Genomic DNA, 21591 nt, shown 5'->3' with positions numbered 1-21591 from the left:
CATCATCACCTCCTCAGCTCTTTCTCAGATAAGTAATTTCCAGGTGGAGATATGAGTAGGGGAGTGAGTAACATATGAGTAATGCTATCCTGGAGCAGCACCCTGACACAGACTCACTGTACCCACATAGTGGACACGTGTTCTGACAGTTCCATCTTTAATAGTTGTCTCATTTTATTTTAAAAGGTAATATTTGGGGTCAATTATTGACCCCAATTGATAGACTCACTTCTTGAGTTCACACTTCTCAGATAGGCAGAAAAACACACACTTTCTCCAAGTCAGACACACAGAGGTGCACAAATATAGGCACTAATACATTTTGGAACAATACTGCCATTACTGTAGGGTCTTTCATCATCATGCAGTGCTCAGTCACCCTGTGGTAGCACTGACTTACACGGCTCCTTAAAAGCAAGGTGAAATCATGCAATATTTTCCTCGTGGATCTTCCTTTTTAAATCAAGATTTCTAACATGCCAGAAAGAATGCAGGCATGGTGCAAGGAAGGGAGATGTGCAAAAACAATTGGGAAGGAGCTGCTCTGAGAACGTGTGATACAGACAATTTGCATTCATTAGTTTGTTCTCTCAGTCTCAGACACGCTCATGCACTCATGCTTCGAGCCCATGCACAATGCTGGCTCGTTGTTGGTTGGTTGGTTGTTTTTTTTTTTCCCCTTAAATAAAGGAGGAAATATAGATGATAAAATAAAATCCCACTAGATGGCACTCGGTGGACATGCATAATTCACTCCCCAACAGGCGATGTGCTGGTGGCAGCTTGCCGCAGAGCTGATGCAATGGCTGGAGCTGGTGCAGCACCCACCTGAGCATCCCTGCATGGTGCCAGGTCTTGTGCCTGCCTCCAGCCTGGTGTCACGGTGTGCTTGTCTGCATCCATATTTTGGGGGATATTGTTCCCATTACACAGCTGATGGTGTTGAGCCCCTAGGCAAGGAAGCAGTTTGCTGAAGAGTGACCAGATGTGTCTGTAGTGCAGTGCGAGGACAAAGAGGCACTTTCTCAAGGAGGGTTTGTCCCAGCCAACCTCTCCTGGCTTGCCACTGTCCCCATCTGCCCCCTCCTGGCCCCGTGGACATGGGATCCCAGCCAGCCCCCAGCTCTGATGACCCACATGGAGCACTTGGCCGGAGGAGGACCAAGCTGGGCACCGCATGGGATCTCTGCTGGGATAAAGGGAGATGGAAAAGATCCAGTTTTGCACTTGGACTGTATCAGGATCAGCAAAGAGAGGGTCTGTGGGCTGCCCTTTCACTCCATAGGACAGTGCCAGGACTGTGAGCAAAAACAGACAATCAGACCTAGCTTGGGGAAGCCTGCTGCTTGGGTTAGAGGCAAATCAAGGCAAATCTGGTCTTTTCTTCCATCTGGCCCCAAACCGGTGCCTGCCTGGCACAGGGCTGCCTGTAGGACAAGCTGGGCCCAGGAGTCTTTTGTTCTCCAGGGTGCTGGATGGGGATGCCTCAAGGCAGCTCTGCTCCCATGTGTGGTAATGGAGATTCTGACTCCTTCGTGAGCATCACCAGCACAAAACACTCATCTGACCGAGTATCTGCTTGACAGCAGGGCTGTAACTTCCACTGCTTGACTGACAGCTTCCTGAGGCAATTTAATTAAAGACACAAGAGTGCTCGAGAAAAATCATTAATTTCTCTTAAAGAAAAATCTTTGCTGATAACACCTGCCTGGTGCGGGGCTGAGAGGAGAGGGGCTGCGCTCCAGCAGTCATTGGCACGGGCATCCACACCAGCACTAATCCAATCTTCTCCTGTTCCATCCCTGCAAGCTCATTTTAATACCATCTGTCAGCAATCTGATCCCCTCTTATCACAGCTGTAAGACCATCAGACAGAGGCCAGAAGACCTCTGCACAAGCTGCAAACCCACCCAAATGGCTGAGCCCTGCAGCATCCAGCCCCAGGATGACAATGGCTCCATCACCATCATCTTGATACAGAAACAAGGGCAAATGTGTCCAGCACCACAAGGACACTGGTAGCACTGGAAGATGCCAATCTGGTTTGATTTTGGCTGTTCTGCCTGCAGGGCTGGAGGCAAAGTGGGGCTGACTGCAAAGTGATGCTGCTTTGAAGGGCTGCTGGGGCATGTAGCTTTCAGGGCTTTGGTATTAGGGGGCAAGCAGCCTTAGAGGGTGATTGGGAAGGGCTGTGGTCATCTCTTTTCCCAAGCAAGGAGGGGAATGAAAGCTGTTTATGACTGGTGGATCACAGTCTCATGAGCAAAGCAAGGTGCTGGCACTAGCTGTGGGTCAGGGCTGGGGAACTTTCAGGATGGGTTTACAAAGCTCTGCTTGTGGTCCCCGGTCTCATTGTGCAGCATACAACTCATTGCCTACCACTATGCTCAGGACTTTCAGACTGCATGCCCACTGGCTTTCAGGTATCTCTGGCATAAACACAGCTGAAGACTTGTGCAGCAAGGCCTTGAACAGACCTGCAGCATGTGCTGCATGCCCAAGCACAGGCTGTTGGACTTCTATGGGCTGTGCTGCTTTCCCCATGCAGGCACAATTCCAGCAGCCCAGCCCTGCATACCCACCTGTGCTAATGTAGATGTCCCTACAGGATCCTGAATGCCTCTTCCCTTCATCTCATCGTGGGGGGTGGGGAGGACAGGACTGTCACTAAAGCTGTTCTTATCTTCAGTGGTCCCTCAGTGCTCCCCAGGAGCAACAATGCTCACTCTGCTGCCTGGCTTGAGCCTGGGTAGGTCCCTGCTTGCCCACCTCAAAAATCAAGTCTGGATGTGATTTTTACTTGCTTCAATTAGCAGCAGTCTGAAATGGGAAACGCAGCCCATTTTCATTGAGCTCTGCAGTCAGGAAAACAGAGCAGGGATTTTGCCTTGGATGTTCTCACAGCAGCCTTTTGGAAATAGCTCATAGTCAGGAATGTGGCCCTTCAGAGCACAAGCTAGGTTCGAGTCTATTTTCCCACTTAAAACCAGAGGAAAATGGATCAAAAGTTCATTAGCAGCAAGGGAACACACTGCAGGTTTATTAGGATTTTCCCCATCTGTTGAGCAGCCTGATCAATGGATGGGCTACAAAACACCCTAATACTTCCAGCACTGCACTTCTACACGGAGCACAGCTGGTGTCCAAAGAGTGAATGAAAGCAGGGCAGGGGGGTAGTGCAGAAAAGGAGGATGTTTGTTGAAAGGGCTGATGAATCCCAAGCAGCATCCCTTGTTCTGCTAGTGGCTAACAGTAAGATCTCTGGCTGGGCTCTTTATCTGTGAAATGACCTATCCTCTGAGATACTTTAGGCTGTAACAAAAAGGCTGGTGTGAGCTCTTGCTGGTATCACAGCAACAGTAGGAAAGTTGCAGAGCAAGCTTGGTTTAGCTGCAGCCTCTGGGGTTCTGGGGAACAGCTCTTTAATGTCTGCAAAAGTGCTCTGAAACCCAGCAATGAGGAGTGAGGAAGGGGGAGGACTGTGGTTATTGCAAACAGCAGCTTGGAGTCATCTCTGGAGGCAGAGAGACCCCAAAAATGAGCCATACTGCTCAGTCAGGATGCACTTTGCCACCCTGATCCAGAGGAGCAGAACATTACCACTGCCCAGCACTGCTGATATAAAGCCACCTGAGGAGAACCAGCTCTGCCATTCTCCTATTACAGCAGCTTGATGGCACATTTTGGAAATTGAGGCTGTCTGATGATGTGCAGAGCTCAAAATCTCTTCCTTGCCAGTGGCACAGAAGGTATAAAATGTTATAATGGGAACTCTGATGTCCACCAAAGCTGTTCATAGGGGAGACTGAAGGATTTCTCAGTTTCTCCTCCTTCCTGAAGCAGCACCCCAGGTTATTGCACTTATTAAATTAGGAGCTGTAAAACAACTGGGTAAATAATAAATTGACAGAAAGGGGGGGAAAAAAATGCCACACATTTTGTTTATTAGTCCAGATGAGTGAATTAGGTGTTGAAACAGCAGCTTTGAAGTTTGACTCATTAAATCACACACCAATTCGGTGCTTATTAGGTCTCCAGTCAGATATATAAAAGCACCAGGCTGATAGGTTTGCTGTTAGCAATAGCCATTACTTTCTTGTGCTTTTGGGTCTCATGCTGCTTGCTTGGCTGTGAGAGAAGAATTTAAAGCGCCAGCTCCTTGTGCCACATGAGAATTTAGGGTTTGATCCTGAAGGGGTTCAGAGTCTTTATTCTGGTGAAGGATGGTATGAAAAGTTGCTGTTTGGTCTTTGAAAAGCAGAAGACAGATATAATGTGCCAACAATATATTCTATGCTTTCAAATCAGTATCACAGTTCCTCTAATGGAGCTGCAGATTGGGGTGGGCTGGGATGAAATGGTGTGCTGCAACATGCTTCAGGCATGGGACAACATTGTGTCTGTTAGATTACAGTAGAAGGGGTCATTCAACCATTCAATTCCAGCAGAACCAGAGGACGGGTTATCCTGTTTTTCATCATCTAATAAATGCCTGTTCAGGGAGAGAACAAAGCCATCTAGCCTTCAGTAGGTACACCACTGTTGTAAGCTGAACCCCAAGGCATCCATTTTGTAAGGGCATTGTATAGAGGTAGTATGTGATAGAGAGCAGGTGATAACTGCATGAATGCTGACAAAGAATTAGATGATAGCTGTAGAAAATAAGCTGTGAGGAGACGTTTTTCTGTCTGTCCCCAAGAAGAATCAGTCAGTACTTTCTGAAGTGTCTTAACTCAAAGAATTAAGCCCTTCCATTCAGTAATGCAGTAATGTGGTCCTACACTTCAGAGGCTTACACTCATATCTCCATCCATCCATCCCCATCCATCCATCCATCCATCCATCCATCCATCCATCCATCCATCCATCCATCCATCCATCCCCATCCATCCATCCACCCACCCATCCATCCATCCATCCCCATCCATCCATCCACACATCCATCCATCCACCCGGTTTATCCCGAATGTCGTCTTCCTTGTGCATCTCCTACATCTCACCCCCAACCATGGGTCCTAAAATTCATGTTCTGATGTGTTAGAGAGACCTTAAGACTGGAGATCTCCACTGGATTTGCATTTAGACTCAGAGTATTGAGTGGAGTCTTCAAAGTTATGAGGTTAAAAGAATAATGCATTTTGTGTTCACATTTGCCTCGTGCTAGGAAGTGTAGGGTCACGATTTGCAGCTATTTTTCACAGCCATGATATATAGGAATATATATTTTTTAAATTGAAAATCTGCATTCCCAGTTAATAGCATGATTCCAGGAGCTGAAGCTGTAAATGAAATGCACTGTGGGACAGAAAGAATCCAGCACCAGCTATGTTGTGTATGTGCCTGGGAATTCCCAGTGCTCACACATTTATAGGACCAAAGCCGTAACCAAAAGTTCTGACCACAAACCCAACCCTGCTCTCACTGGGAGTTTAACATTTCACCTCCTAACCCAGATATTTCAGCTGGAACATCTCATTTCTTTAGGAATGAAGCAACTGGGCATGTCTGTGGCCTCAGCTGCCTTTCAACTATCAGCTGAAACTGGGGGAAGACCTTCTTAGATAAATAATACATGGAATATGGTCTCATCTACAGTCAGCTCCTGCTGAAACCACGTTCCTTCTATAGCTAGTCTGTAATTCAAGGAAAGTTGAAGCTGACTCATCTCATAGACCTTTGATGAAGTTTAAAGCTTCTAAGCACCTCCAGATCCCTGATTCCTCCCACACTGATGTACACACTCTGATAGAGGCAGTCAGATTGGGAAGGAGTGGAGGGCACGGTCAGCTGCAGGGTCAGCCCTGGTTGCTCTGACTGGTCTGGTCTTGATGCCTTTGAGTGGGTGATATCTGGGCCACACCACCAAGGGGCTCACAGGCAGTGGCAGAGCCATGGATGTCACGTGTTGATCTCCTCTTGGCAAGCACAGAGGCTGTAGTTCCAAGTTTTCCTCCATAAACCAGAGGATATGGTTGTTTGCATCTTTCTGACGATGCAAGCCAAAGCTTTCACTTAATCATGTGAGTTCAGGAGCTGTGGATTTACAAAGAACACACCTGATTAAAATGAAAGCATGAGCTGAAGCTCTGGGCTTACCCCTGCAGCTTCCTGCCTTCCTTGATTTGATTTCAACCCCATTTTAGGCTCTGAGGGGGCAATGATGGCTCCAGCTGGACACAAACTTTGTTATTAGGTGATTTTTTTATTTGCCTTGCTTACAATCCAAGAAATATCAGCAAGGAAAATGAAGTCATGCTTTGCCTGCCAGCTCTCCCCAGCAGAGATCTGCTTCAATCATCAGCAAGGGCTGTTGCACTGAGAGTGGTTTTCCCAGGTCATACCCATTGTATGGGTCCCACCAACTGTGTGTGTGATGCCAGCAAAGTTTTGGCTGCTGGCACACAGCACTAAATGCATGTCCTGCAGGCCATGCAAAGGAACTGGGTGCAAAACCCAGCCCCTTCCAGTGCCCTGCAATGTGTCCATCCCCCGTGGCATTTCCCATCCCCACACTTGGCCTTCCAGCCCCATGCCTGACCCCTTTCAGGCTCTCTCCTCCAGCACCCTTTCCTTCCCTCCCCTTTTCCACTCTACACACAGCAGTCTCCTCCTGTTGTCATAACAACGAGCATCAGCCCCTGACAGCCCCTCCAGCACAACACCCTCCTTGTGGTCCCTCCATGCAGAGGAGTAGGGGATACTTCCCCCTAGACACATTTTCCAGCACTCAGAGTCAGGAACACACATGTAATGAGGTGTATCCTGGCCAGTCTCTGCTGAACAGTCTTATCTTTTGCATTGGGTTGTTCTGCCCCTACAGCATCCTTTCCTCTGTCTATCTAGGCCTTGCTAAGTGGACGTGGGATATCCAAGACATCAAAGGCAGCCTTCCTTCTGACAGCAAGTGGTGGAAGCCACTGAAGGGGATGCTGCTGCACACAGAGGTGTGTGGACACATAGCACTGAGATAAAGCACCAAAGCTGTGAGGTTTATGCGCTCTTTATTCGTTCCTCATAAGCTTTGTGTGAACTGCATTCAGTCCAGAACTTCCATTCTATGACCAGAGCCAGTGCTGTCAGCTTCTCTTTCTTTGCTCTATTCGAGCTGTTCAGGGGTCCATTCGCAACTCTTCGCACTGATGCTAGCATAGAAAAGCAGAGCTGAGACTGAACCAAGCTCACTGGCTTGGCTGGTGCTGCTGTGGACGTGTGTCTGTGTGCACCTCGAACTCATCTCTGCTGCTGTCCCTGTCCTCAAGTCTCTCCCTAGTGTTCTCCTTCCACAATGACAGCTCCCTTCTGTGTAGCTCTGTGTAGAAAATGCAGATCATCTGAACAGAGGTGAGTAGTGTTTTAGGTAAAGCCAACCCCTCTCTACACAAAGCCATCAGCTTTTCCAATGATTGATGCTGATCCACATCTGCCAGCACAGTGCTGCAAAATTTGTCACCTTGTGTGGTACTCCACCTCCTTCAGCCAAGAGTTGTCAAGGATCAGGCTCCTATAAGTGCTTATATGTATATATATATAAGTGCATATATGTAATGCACAGGAAGGTCCAGTTATAACAAGAATTAATGGTTTAATGGCACGTAGTTTAGTGGGCATAGTGGTGATGGCTCAATGGTTGGACTCTTGGGAGTCTTATCCAAACATAATGATTCTATGATTCCAATATCTTTTAGGTTCTCAAGTCAAGATTCTGAGCTGCAGGGAGGCTGAAACTCAGAAGTAGGAAAGAGCTTCACTGCAGGGCGTTGGTGTTTTGGAAGAAATGAAGAAATTTCAGGCTCCCAGACAGAAGCACTGATTTCTAGAGCTTTGTCCCACCCTCCACACAGTGATGGGGAACTGCATCTTGTATTTTGAAGCCACATTTGGCTTTACAGAGGAGGAAAAGTCTGGTCTCCATGTCTTGAAAACAAAAGGGGTAGGAATTTCTTGGGATATCTGATGCATTGGGGCCACTGGAGATGTGTGTAAACCAAAGTGGTTCCAGGCATGGGAGATTAGCAGGGGTTAAGCACCGCGTTCTGCAGGCAGCTCTGTCTGCCATTAAAGACTCTTTTTAAGAACTGGAGGAACTTTTCCCATCATTCCTCTATGGAGTTGCTGAAGCACCCATGGAAGGGCTGGCGGCACGTCTGGAACAAACCTCACCTGCCTGTGGCCGTCCGCCAGCACTCCTTGCCTTCTGCTGTCATAAAGGACAATACAAGGTGTTATTTGGGTCATAAAGGATCAATCCTCCCCAGGCCGTGACTTTCACACCTTTCCCTGAGCCCACTGGGGCTCTTTGGATGCATGGGATGAAAATGGTAGATCCACACCTACCGCACCTCGCACAGCCCCATTCCTTGGGACAGGGAGCACTGGGCTGAGCAAGGGATGCAGAGAGCAACACAGAGAGCTCAGCTGCCAACGCTCAGCACCCGGAGCTCAGCACACAGTGCTCAGACCTCACTCAGCCCTTCCAGCATGGGAGAACCCCTGGGGGGTTGTTGTTACCCAGTGCTGTGCAGCTCTGATGTTTGAACAAGGAGCAGCTGGTTCCACTGACTGATGCAGCCCCAGCTGCAAAGTCACCACTAGAAATCAGATGGAGTTTGCCATCCTTGACCTATTTTGCAAGTCCTCCCCTTGCTTCAGTCTCTGAACTTGTCTGCAGCCGTCCATCAAAGGCTGAGCACAGAGCGGGAGGCGACGGGGTGAAGCTGCATGGCAGGAAGGGTTTGCTGGAGCAGAAAGGGGATGGATGGGCTGAAGGTAACCTGCTTCCTCGGGAGGACAATTAGCAGGAGGAAATAAAGGATTTATTTTTTACTTTGTTTTCCCCATTTTCCCCCCGTCCTTTCTCTTGTTTTATGGGCTTTTTTGCGTGTTTGTTATTTTTAATGGCCACGCTCATTTCAGGAGCAGCACTGGAGCCTTAGCCCTGCACAGAGTCTTCCCTCATCCCCCTGCTGGAACTGGGGCAGGGATGGTTGATTCGGATCCTCAATGCATTTAAGTTGATGAGGACACGGGAAGGAGGTGGCACAAGGACATCCAGGATTGGGAGCATCACTTAAAAACCCCAACCCAGTGCTTGCATTCCATTGGTGGTCTTCCCTTGGGGAACTAAGTTGGAAATGTCAGCAGTGCCTGTGTGGCATTTTGGATGGGGGCGTGCAGTGGGGATGGGGGGTCTGCAACTTAATGGGGTATCCGAATTTGCTTCCGTCCCCTTCCAATCCAAGTCTCAGACTGTGATAAATAAGATGGAAATGAAAGACTACCAGCCATGCAAATAGAAATATGTTGGGATTGAAAAATTTATTCCAACATGCTATTTTTTTAAAAATATGCTCAGACTGAGCAGACAATCTGAGCTGTAGTAAAGGCAATATTATACTTGTAAAAACTTCTCATTCACAGTACAGATGTCATTTACAATAAGAGTCACAAACATCAAATACTGAGTGTTTTTTCTTCTTCTTTTTATCTTTTTTTTGTTGGTTTTGTTTTTCTTGTCTTTTTTTCTTTATTTATACATCAGACTGTGCTTTTACCTGCTTTTTTTTTGCTTTTTTTTTTTCTTCTTTTTTTTTTTTTTCTTTTTTTTCCTTTTTTTGCACTGATATAACCATACAGACATTGCAAGATGCAAGTGTAGAAACCGGAGTTAAAATAAACTTACAGGCAAAACTACCAAATTACATTGTACGCTGTACATATTTACAGTACCTTTTTGGAATGTATTGCCATTTTAAGAACATATAGAAACTTTCTACAGACTATTCCACTTACAGAATACATACACCTTTTAGAAAAAAAGGCAAATATTTATCTTACATGAGACCATGTATATTAAATTTGCGTACACATTATTATTATTATTATTATTATTATTAATTTTTTACATTACATTTACTAAAGTGATCGTAAGTGCCATCATATCTCAGTAATGAAAACAGATTGGTCTTATGCCATCAGGACTGATTTATTTATTTTTAATTCTTTTTTCCTTTTTTTTGTTTATTTTTGTTGTTTTTTTGTTTCTTTTGTAAATAATTTACAATATGGTTTTATTTGTAAATATTGTGCAACAGATGAAAATACGGGGGAAAAAGAACGAAGCAAAAAGAGAAGCACATGATGAACCCACGTAAGCAGTGATACTGCAAGAACACAGAACAGGGCTAGATCAAATTCTCTAGGATTTTGCATGGAATAACTGTCATGATTTCCACATCACCAAATATATTGCTTGTTCAGGTGCTGCTTTTGTGGGTTGGAAACGAAAACCAGGTAGAATTGAGTGCTGGCTTCAGGGAGACCCAAACAATGGAGCCCAATGGACACAGAAATGGGGACAGGGGGTACATTTGTCACCATCAGCAGTGAGACCTCACGGACACCCTTAAGTGTTGAAATGTGTTCCCCAGCCATGCACCATAAAGTCATGGTCACTCCATCACAACCATAAGGGTTTCCTGTTGTGGTCCCTGGGTGCCCAGCCAACAACTTGTGAGTAATCAGAGATGGGGTGTAAGACATAGGCCTCCCCCCCACCCCCGAAAGACAGAGCCATTCAGGGGAGCCCTATGTCCTACAGATCACTGTGACCTCAACAGAAATAGCAGAACTCAGGATGAGCTCTGAGCAAAAGGACGTTACAGGAATTTGTGGAGTACTTCAGCACCAGTGCTTTGTTGACTCTGGATACTCAATGAAATGGTCTCAAGAAGTTACTTAAGACTGTAGGACAAGATCTTGCAAAATCATTTTTTGGATGTGAGACCAACAGTTTGCCATTGAGCAACACACTCAGGGGCATGGGGACACCTGGCTGTGCACTAAGGAGCTCTGTCAGATGGAAAACAGGAGGGCTTATCTCCACCTGCTGATGGAAAGCAAAGGTTGAGCTTTGGTTTTTCATTTTGCCTACTTGCAAGACTAATACATTCTCTTCGAACTAGTGCTGCTCCCTGCATCTGCAAAGTGCCTGCACAGAAACCAACTCAGCTAAAAGCTGTCACCCAGCAAGAAGACAGTGGTAGGAAATAGCCAGCAGGGACAGCGGGTGCTCCAGGTAGAAAATAGCAGGAACAGGGGGCTCCAGACCTGCAGTAAGGTGCAGTGCAGTGCCAGCACACACGGGTGAGAGGCACTGGGGGCACTCAGAGTGCTCAGAGTCCCCCCATTGTGATGGGGCAGTTCCAGGATGCTGCCCTGTCCACAGGCGGAGATGCTGGTGCCCTTCCCGCAGAGCTCTGAGCTGTCGGCGGGATTAGTAGCCCTTAAATATCTTTTATTATTATTATTATTTTTAAATACATATATTTTGTGAATCTTTTTGCCTAGAATAGGCCATATTGCGCCCGTTAGGTATCGCATGAAGCACCATGTCACCCCAGCCAGAGCCTCCCCACTGTGCCCGCTGGGCAGCAGGACCAGGCTGAGATTGTTCACCTTGCCCCTGAGTTTTTGGCTGTCCCCACATGCACCCAATCTGTGGCTGCAGGGCACAACCCATGGAGCATCGCTGCTGCACAACCCCTGCACCTCCTCACCCTGGCTTTTAGCCAAAGGCAGCTGGGATGCTCTGCAGCTGGGATGCAGAACTCATCTGGAGCTTCTGGAAAAGCTCTAAAAAAGTCATCATCATAAAAAGAAAAAAAAAAAAAAAAGCCACACCAACAAAACCAAAAGAAATACAACAACAACAACGTGCTGAGGGGTTTCTGGGTTTTGTTAGGTTTTGTTTTGTTTTTGTTTTCCTTCTGTTCGGGATGACAGAAGGAAGAAAAAAACCCACACCCGTGCCAAGTGCCAACAGGTCAAGGATTAAAATACAATTACAGAAAGCTGAGCAAATTTGATCTAGCCCGAAGCTCATGTCAAATGCGCCAAATGAAACCAGGATGCTGAGTGCACAACTGCTGCATTGCTTTTCTTTATGTACAGTTGCTATATATATATATATATATATATGTATATATATTTTTTTAAAAAATTAAATACAAAAAGCTACCTTGGAATAATGTTAAGAGTGTGACAAGGCAGAAAAAGGTGGCAAAAGCCAGGAAATCTGAACCCAGTGCTGAATTTGGGGCAGGGTTAAGGTTAGGGTCAGGGATGCACACAGAGGAGTCATCACACTTCAGTGTTGTTCCAATGGAGGGAGAGGGATTGAAGCTGGTGCCTAAGGTTCCATTAAGCAGAGGCACTGGGCTGAGATGGATTTGCAGCCTTGCCTTCTGCCATGAGACTTGACTGAATATGGGAGCAGGATCAGGCTTGGGGAGATGGAAGAAAGGGGAACTCAATAAAAGTGCTGATTAAGGTAGACACGGGTTCTTTCTGGACATTGTTTTGGTCGGTGTCACAGCCTTAATGCTATTTCCATGATATCTTCTTTTGTACTGAACTCCCTTTACAAGAAAAGCAAAAAATAAAAATAATTAATTAAAAAACAAAAAAAAAGAAGTCACAGACTGTTAAAAAAATCTATAGTATTTGCCCGTGAAACGGGAACAGTTCGTAGCTCATCAAGTCTGGCAAGGAAATATGTTCTCATTCATGGTTTTCTCTTATTTCTTTTTATTTTTATTTTTTTTTTAACTTCTTTTTTTTTTAAAAAAAAAACAACACAAAAACACGTGTATTACGTACCCGATAAACTGGAACAGCTCTGAAAGAAGGTAGAACTGATCCACTGGTTAAATATTTATTTCATCTTCTCTCTTTCTCTCTTTTATTTTCTGTTGTTGTTGCTGTTGTTGTTGCAGTTAAAAGTTTGTTGTTGTTTTTTTTTTGTTTTGTTTTGTTTTGTTTTTTCTTAAAAAAGGGGGTCTGTACAGATTTCACAGATCAGAAAACCTTCTGATAACCCTCTGCTGTCCACTGGGGCAGCCACATACCCAATGGCCATGGTTCAAAGCGCATGGACGGAGCCACTCCGTTGGTGTCTGTATTTGGTATCTTAGGGCAGCGGGGCTGCTGCTCTGCTACGGGAGCTCAGAGGGGAAAGTCTGCTCTTGGAAAAGTCATTGTGCATGCAGAACACGCTGACTGCAAAGCACTGTAACTCTTCCTTCCAAAATAAGCCAAAAGGGCCCGTCTGCTCAATGAGGGCGACATGTTCTGCTTAAATAAATAAATACAAAGAAAACAGAGCACAGAGTCACCAAGCAGAGCACAGACTCCTCCAGCATCCCTAAAGCTCAAGGAGCAAACCCACGGGATGGGATGGAGCAACTCATCCACCACCTAAAAACCAGGGAGGAGAAATGGCTGCAGGGTGAGAGCCTCCCTTAGAGCCAAGGGTAGAGGGGCTCCAGGACCATGGAGAGGGCTCTGGACCCAGCGATGGGGATGGAGGGATGAAGCCCATCACTGGGCTACATTCGATACATTCCTACCTTCTTGCAGGTAAATCTTTAGAAGAAGAATTTATATCTTTTTTTCTGTGTGTGTGTGTGTGTGTGTCCCTTTTTTTTTCCTTTTTTTTTTTTTTTCTATTTTTCTTTTTTTTTTTCTTTTTTAACTTAAAAAAAAAAGTGCTTTGATGTTCTGCAGGAGGGAGAGATGTTCACGATGAGCTTTTCTCTTGGAGCGACAATTTCTCTCGCTGCAAACAACCCCCTCCCCCCCCCACTCCCCCTCCTCCTTGAGGAAGTGCTAGCTTCATTTACAAGTTCAGGGTAAACACGTTTCTCAAATGTAAAGCAGTCTCAAGTGTTTAAAGCACAACCATAGGCAACAGGATGCGAGAAAAAGAAAAACCCAACAAGCACTTTGCGAGAATTAAATAAAGCATGTAATAAATACGAATCATAAACTTCTGTACACAGGAGCGAGGGTTTGGTTTTCTTTTTAATCATTGAATCAATATATATATATATATAAAAAAAAAAGTTTTTCTTTTCTGTTTTGTTTTTGTTTTCAGTGCATCTTCTTCCTCTTAAAATGCTTAACCCTTTCCTTTCTGCATCTCTCAGGCCCATAAGAACACACACCTCAATGGCAAAAAAAGACAAGGTCTAACAAACCCCTTTCCAAAAAACTCTAAAAAAATATTCACAGCCTCAAACATTTTTGTACATTTCAAGCAACAAAAGGTATAGAAAAAGGCACAAGTAACTGCATACATGTGGAGATAATACCAGACCGAGACAAAGAAAACCAGGAAACTTCCATGGGTTTGGTCATTCACTAGAGTGCTTTGTATAGCGATGATTATACTAAAGGAAATAGTGTTGAAAATGTCTGTTGATTTTACATAGGAAGCCTAAAGGTGGAACAGACGGCGGGGCCTTAAGCACTGCCTGTGCTGTCATCCGCCTCTGTCTGAACGTGACCTACGCCTGTGGGCTCTGTGTGGGGACTCCTGGGGGCTCTGCAGGGCTCTCCAGAGGGCTGAGGGCTGCGGGGCGGCGGTGGGGATGGGAGCTCGGAGGTGAAAGTGCAGTGTGGTGATTCCAAAGGGCTGCTCGAGCTGCCACATTGCTTCTTGCCCGGCTTAGTCAAGGGATCATCCCCACTCGTCGAAGGCTTTGGAGAGGGCTGGCGGGTGCTGCTGGGGTTGGCTGGGGATGCTGAGCGGCCCGGTTGCTCTGCGGGGCTGGGCTCAGCAAACACTTTTACCCTGTATTCCTCCGGGTCTGGCTTTTGCTTAAGCTCTCTAGTCCTCATCTTCTCCTCCAAGTACTCGCTGCTCGTAGGCTCTGGGGACAGCGTGTATTTGGAAACTTTTGCCACTGGGGAGACAGATGCAGATGAAGGTTCCCGTGGCACCCATGGCTCCTCGAAGCTACTGCCACCAGGTGAAAAGTGTCCCCCTGGCAGGGACATTACGGAGCTGGGCACCAGGCTGGGGTGGGTGCTTGGCCTGGCCTGGACCATCTGGATGCCCCCGATGGGAATCATGGGGTACGGGGTCCTTGTGAGCTGCTGCGAGTGCAGTGGGAGGTGGCTGAAGACATTCTCTTCTCCTCGGCTGTGGGCGTGAAGTTCGTGAGGTGCCTGCAAGGGTCTGAAGCAGATGGGCTGCATGGTGCCGGGTGAGCGTGGTGGGCTCCTGGGTTCTATCTTCTGCACCAGATGGGGAAAAAGAAACGGCCGAATCAGAGCAACGCATAAGGTACGGCACTAGCATCATTAACGCTCATTACAAGGACTGATTCTGTGCACACTGTATTCTAGTTTGAAGAGAGATCAATCCATCCAGGATGGCTTGGGCTCCCAAACCCTTAAGGTAAGGAGCAAGACAACCCACAGTGTTTGCCTTCTGGGTACAAGCGGGCACACAGCCTGTTGGGGAACAGGCCCAGGAGTTCAGTTGTTACCAGTCACTTCCAGAATCCCATCAGAAGATGTTAACACTCCCTGCATCCTTACATTCCATCAGTACATTGATTACTTCAGTGCCCAAAACCATTGTTATCCCTTTTTAATGTATTTCCTTAAAACGATGTTACATCCTCACAGCTGTTAATTGCAAGGATATTTTGCTCTGAGAGCATTAACTCCAGTCTGGCACAAAGGACTCCCATCAATGGTCCCCACCACCACCCTCATGGTGTGGTCTGCAGAAATCAAGGTTAGCACCCTAACCAATTTACCTTTTCCTTTTCCTCCAACCGGTGCTTCACATAGTTTTCTAATGTACATCATGGAGAGATATGTGGCTAAACAGAAATGGATTAATTAGTTGATGTGGTTATAACTAAACCCCTAAACAGGACTCCCAGGCAGAGGAAGCAACAGAAAATGAACTAAATTTTCTGTAAAGATGGGGTTATGGGATTTGAGGATTCACTGGAGGAATCCTTTGTGGAGCTATGGAAAACTGTCTGACCTGCAAGCTGGATGCCTGTGATAAGGCAGCAGAGGAAGGCAGCGAAAGAGAAAGGAAGAAAGAAAACAAGAGCTGCAGTAGGTAGCAATGAGTTAGTCAGCATTTACCAGTCCCAATGCTTGCTCAGTGACACTTATCCACACAAAGTATTGACAGAACTGCTGTAGGGATGCTGGGAAACACCAAGCAAATCCCCCTGGTGCAACAGCCACCAAAGGGGAGAGATGACCTGCTGCAGGAGCCTTTGGGAAGAGGCACAGCCGCAGTGAGAACTGAGGCACAGATCTGGACCAAAGCCTGATGCCCCAGCTAAGATCATTTTTACATTTTTAAATGATGAACACCATTCCCACAAAGGACACTAGTTTGGAGCACAGGGGTTCCTTTGGGGATCTGATGAACCCGGCTCTGAAGCAAGCAGGACAATGAGAAGAAAGGTAAGTTAGTGTAAGAAAAAAGGTGGAGGAGCTTAAAGGACACCAGTGGATAGTTTTCCTGACAGATGTTTCAGAGCAGAAGGAATGGGGTTTTCACAGCCCTGAGGTTCATCCCAAAAGGCAGTTGAGAAGTAAAGGAAGTAGCATTCTAGTAGACAAAAAATTTAGGCCTAAAATAACTGATGGTCTCTGGGAAACTAAGGCAAACACTCATAGAGGGAAACAGGAGGGAGGCAGCACCAAGAGATGAGTCACTGTTGTGGACATGACAGAAAGGCAAATGGTGCCATGGGGCTTTTTTGGGAACACCTGAGTCAGCATCTGTGTGATGGGTCCTCCAGGGCTGGATCTGATGATCATCAGCACACATTAAAAGAGAGCCAGGCATCTCAGCAGGAATGGGAGATCTCTCAGTGCTCCACCAGACCCAATGTCTAATTTGCCTGCAGCAGTGGGAGGAACAGGCAATTTTCCTTTACCCATAGGATGTGATATGTCCAACAAAGAGCTTAAATGATATTCTGGATGCAGTGAGAAGATCCTCTCTATGCTGGAGAGGCAAGACAAAAGCAGAGATGTCCAAACTAACATTCCTCAGCAGTTAATCTAACAGTGGGCTGCATGAGGATGTAGCCTAGGAGAAAGCATCAAGGCGTGAGAGACCCCTGGCTAGCCCAAATCTGGTTCAGGACACTGACAATAGAAAAATAAGTAGAGTTTCACTTTAGATGGTGAAATCTAAGAAATGGATCCGAAACTCACAGGGAAAAGATCTCTTCAAAACTCTGACAAGTTTTAGTAAGCACACATCCTTACTGCTTGCCTCAGCAGGAAAAGCAAGAATGGGTTGGGTCAGGGAGAGCTGCATTGGGTTGAAGAGGAGACAACTTTATTTCCCCTCAGCTGAGATGGGCAGACCAACAGGTGCAAACCCTTTGTTGCTCGCTCTCAATTTTCCCTGCATACATTTACAGTCACTTTGCACTTCTGCATTGCAACGCTCAATTAAAATCACACCAAAGCAAGGGGAAAGAGGGTACTTGGACTTACCAGCTTGGATTCATAGAGCTGTACATTTTTGCCAAAGAACCTGTGAGGTAGAGGCATCGAAGATAATATTCCATGCTGGGCTTGATATGAGCTTTGAATTTTGTCATCTGCTGCTGATCTGCTCGTCCCAGGCATGTCCTCTTTGCCAGGGGATGGGTACCTGGGTGCCTCCGAGCAGCTCGGGGGCAAGGTTTTCTTCAGTGATAAATACCTGCCCGATGGCATCTCTCTGCTGGGAGATGAGGCCTCTCCCTCTGGAGGAAGGTAGGCTCTGGGGGACAGCTCTCTCCTGGGGGACAGATGCCTGCTGGGCGACAGCTCGAGCCTCGGCGACGCGCACCGCAGAGGGGAAGCCTCCCTCCTGGGAGAGACACGTGGGCATGGGGACAGCCCCCTCCCTGGGGACAGGCACCTCAAAGGAGACATCTCCCCAGTGGGTGAAAACCGTTTGGGTGAAGTTTCATTTTTGGTTAACAGGTGCTTTCTTGCTAGCACTGGTCTGCTGCTGCCGCCAGCTCTGCTGGAGTCCTGGCTTGGAGACCACCTTTTCCTTGGGGAGGTGTCTTTTGAGGCTGACAGTTCCATGGCTAGGGACATGGGTGGCCTGGTGACAGACTCTCTTTCAGCAGAAGCCAATTGTTCGGTGGAAGTCAGAGCTGGTCTGTGGAGACTCAGGATGCTGTGGCACACAGCGATGTCGCTGCTGTCTGCTGACCACCTGGTTTCCAACCCGCAGGAGGAGCTCTGCTGGCCTTCACCGACTTTCTGGCTGCTGGAAGCAGTTTCTTGGGCTAAGGACGATGCTGTTTCTGTGCATTCCTCTTGAGAAGCTGGAGAGCCACCTGAAGAGTGCATCGATGGTGTAGGGTGTTTGGCCTCCGGCAGCTTTAAAGGTGGTTCATCTTGGCTCTCTTCTTCCTCCTCGTCTTCATCATCCTCATTGTCATCATCATCGTCAGATTCCTCTAGGTCTGAAAACTGGTGTTCCTCAATAGGCTCGGATCCCTCCCGCCCCTCAGAGTCCTGGAATAGGTCTTCACTGGTTCCTGCAGGACAGACAAACACAAAACAAGAATTGTAAGACACACAGAGGGTGGGTTTGTGCTAAACTTGCTCCAAAGATCTCATGGGATAAGAGGAAGGAAGATTCAGTTATTTCCTAGATTAGTCGCCTCACACTCCAGCCTTGTCCTCTGTTACAGCTTTCCCCTGATGGTTTCATTGCCTTGAACCCATTAATCCCACCACTGGGATCCCACCACTGCTCTGCTCAAATTGTGGTTCCTACCATTGCTCTGCCAGCACTGTGCCATCAGCCCCTGCTACTGCTGCACACCATCACACAGCCTCTGCTCCTTCAGGAACACAAAGGAAGGTCTTACTAGACATGGAGATCAGCAGCACCATCATCCTTTGATGTGCTTTTTACCACTGTTTGTTGCAGTGGTGCCCACATAACATCTATAGCTGCCAAAACACAGGCAGCCAACATGTCAGGCCTGTCCTGTCTGAATTATATGACATTTAAATATTAGCAAGACAGGGCTTTAATTAAAAAAGAAAGGATCTCAGTGGGTTTTCCCTTATTTTGATCAAATCTAGCTATAGTGCAGACACGTCTGGGATGCTTAAGTAATAAGAGATTGTAAACCATGGAGTATTTAGGTAAGCAAATTAAAATAGAGTATCCTGTAGAGCATCCCACAGCCCATAGAATAGCTCTCTTCTACTCAAAGAGCCAGGAGAAGCTTTATGAGATCAGTACCAAGCTGCTGGCTCACCCTCTGCTCTGCACAGACAAGACCTGCGTTTCCCATGCCAGATGTGCAGCAGGGCTGGATACACAAAAACTCAGCCTGCAGAGGTCCGTTGGGAACAGCCACTGGATGTCACTATAGCTCAACAAAATGGCACTGATGGAGGCTTTCCACAAGTCCCCACTGCTCTGGAGCGGCCCATAAAACACCACTTTCTCAAGCCATGCTAATGCCAGGCACCAAGGAGATGGGTGCAGTGCTGCTGAGGCACGCTTGCTCCCCAGCTGTGCAAGAGAAACGTTGCTTTGACACTTGCACTAATTGCAGCACTGATGGTTTCTTCTCCCCCCGCCCCTGTCAGCATAAGATGCTGCTCTCCTCCAAACTGAAGTTTTCCATGTAGGGCTGCCATCAGTGGGACGAGCCAAGGGGAGGCTCCAGGGATTCAGCGCGGAGCTGGACCACACCTGGTGGCTTGCAGGAGGAACGTGGCCACACAGAGAGAAGTCCCTCAGATCTGTGGATAAATGCCTAATTCAGCTTACTTTGAATAACAGGGCCTTACTGGTAAACGCTCACAATGTATTTGGCAGCCTCCAGATATCAGTGGAACAAGACATGTATTTAGCAGCACTCCACCAAGAGCATTGTGCAATGCTTGTATAACGATGGGGTTTGCTGGGTCCAGGATCCAACACTGGGTTATGTGCAAGCTCCCAGAGGAGCTGACTTCAGAACAAATATTATTCCAAACAGGCTCATTCTCCCGTGCATTCTTCTTGCCTGGAAAGGGAATGCAGCTCACTACCAGAGCCATGAGCTAGCAATGTCCTGGTCTGTGGGGTCGACATCCACAGGCGTAGGGACGGACAGACAGCCCCAGCCCTGCTGCTGTCTCCTGTGTGGTCTCCTTGTTTTGGCCTCAGTCTCACAGACAGCAAGGTCAGAAGGACAGGGTGAGGGAAATGCGAAGCCAGCTCTGCGCTGGGGTGTTGTTTGCATTTCCCACAGGGGGGAACAGCTCAGTGAGCCCTGGGGCATCCCAAAGGGACGGTGCTGCAGGATCCTTGCAGGCTCCATAGGGAGCTCAGACACGGATTTCTGTAGCAGAAAAACATTCTGCCGAGCGGCTGGGGGGAGCAAGGGCACATCAGGAGAACACAGAGAGGGAGAGAAAAACTGCCCCACTGATGGCATGTAGGGCTCTGCATGCTGTTTCATTACATCTGCGTTACCCTCGCCAATATTGCACAAGTCTGGTGCAGTCGCACCAAGCCAAACCAATGCAACAGTGAAGAATTATGCTCCAATCTCCTTTTATAGTCACACCCCCTTCTTTCCCCTGCCCCTTAAATAGAAAGAAAAACAATCAAGTGAAATACGGCTCAAGCTGAAAATAATCCAGGGAGCTGTAGGAACGGCTGTTCCCTCCCCATATGCCCCCAGAGGGGAGCTCAGCACTCTTCCTGAGCTGGGCTGTGGCACATTTCTACTTCTTTAATTAAACTCCTCAGCAGCAGGCTCTGTTCTGAGCCCACATGGGAAGGCGATCTCCGATTCCTCGCTCGCTGTTCTGTCATTCCTCTGCTCTTTTCTCTCCCATCCATATACCTCCAACGACCACAGTACCAAATATGACTTTCTGACCTTCTCCTTGGCTGTTTTATTTCGGATTTGATTGGCATTTAGGAGCAAAAGGGCCTCCCGAATACTTGAAATTTCAGTAAGGGTTCGGTGTTAGCTTTAACCAGGTGAAAGAGAAGATGGGAGGAGAGAACGGAAACGCTCCACTGACACTGTGCCTTCTGCTTTCACCTTTCTGCATTCCTTCCTGGCAGATGGTCCCCCTTTACACAAACACGAATGGTGTCCATCAATGGAAGGAAACGGGGACTGTATATTTTTTGTAATTCTAAAATTACACGGGCTTCTTGCATAATGCAATGAAGCCCAGACAGTGCAATGCATTCCAGCAAACTGCTGTGCAGCCAACAGTAACAAGGCGAGGAGTCCTGTCCTGGAGCTCATGGGCTCTTGTCCCTCCATAGGACCTCTCCTCATTGGTATCCATGTGCTACTAGGGACCAGTGATTTGATGATGGCCAAAAAATCACATCCTCAAGCAGATGGTTCCAGCCAGTCCTGTTGAGCTCACAGCTTTACATCTCTTTTCTATGAGTGAGGCCAAAGGCTGAGAGCAGCTCATCCACTTCATCTGACCCTATATGCCATTGTCCCTTGGTGAGCCTGGGGGGAATGGCTGAAGGAAATGAGGAACAAAGCATCTCCCCGACCCATACAGTGAGCCCTGACAGCTCTGTCCTTAGAAATGATAGGACTTCTGATCTGCAGTTTTTCAGAAGTGATGCTCCATTGATTGATTCATTAGTTCTAATTGACTATAATGGAAAGGTTTAAAATAACAGCTGCTTTTCAGACTCACACCATCAACACTTAAAATCATAGAATCAGAGAATCCTTAAGAGTTGGAAGGGACTTTTAA

General features: G+C 47.1%; 1 protein-coding gene across 10 annotated transcripts in view; it reads right to left on the bottom strand.

Moving 5' to 3' along the window:
- Window positions 1-9314: 9314 nt before the first annotated feature.
- The window catches only part of HIVEP3 (HIVEP zinc finger 3), a 207924-nt gene continuing 195647 nt past the window's right edge, over window positions 9315-21591 (bottom strand). For all 10 annotated transcript variants that reach the window (XM_072355285.1, XM_072355288.1, XM_072355283.1 and 7 more), the window contains 2 exons: window positions 17332-18377; window positions 9315-15078 (listed from right to left, as the gene is read on the bottom strand). In XM_072355285.1, the coding sequence (XP_072211386.1) occupies window positions 14302-15078; window positions 17332-18377 (1823 nt within the window). In that variant the 3' untranslated portion in view covers window positions 9315-14301. The remainder of the gene's footprint in view (window positions 15079-17331; window positions 18378-21591) is intronic.

Source organism: Excalfactoria chinensis, chromosome 22 (genome assembly GCF_039878825.1).
Source record: "Excalfactoria chinensis isolate bCotChi1 chromosome 22, bCotChi1.hap2, whole genome shotgun sequence".
NCBI lineage: Eukaryota > Metazoa > Chordata > Aves > Galliformes > Phasianidae > Excalfactoria > Excalfactoria chinensis.
The sequence above is the reverse complement of the archived record's forward strand: the minus strand, read 5'-3'. Positions and strand labels throughout refer to the sequence as shown.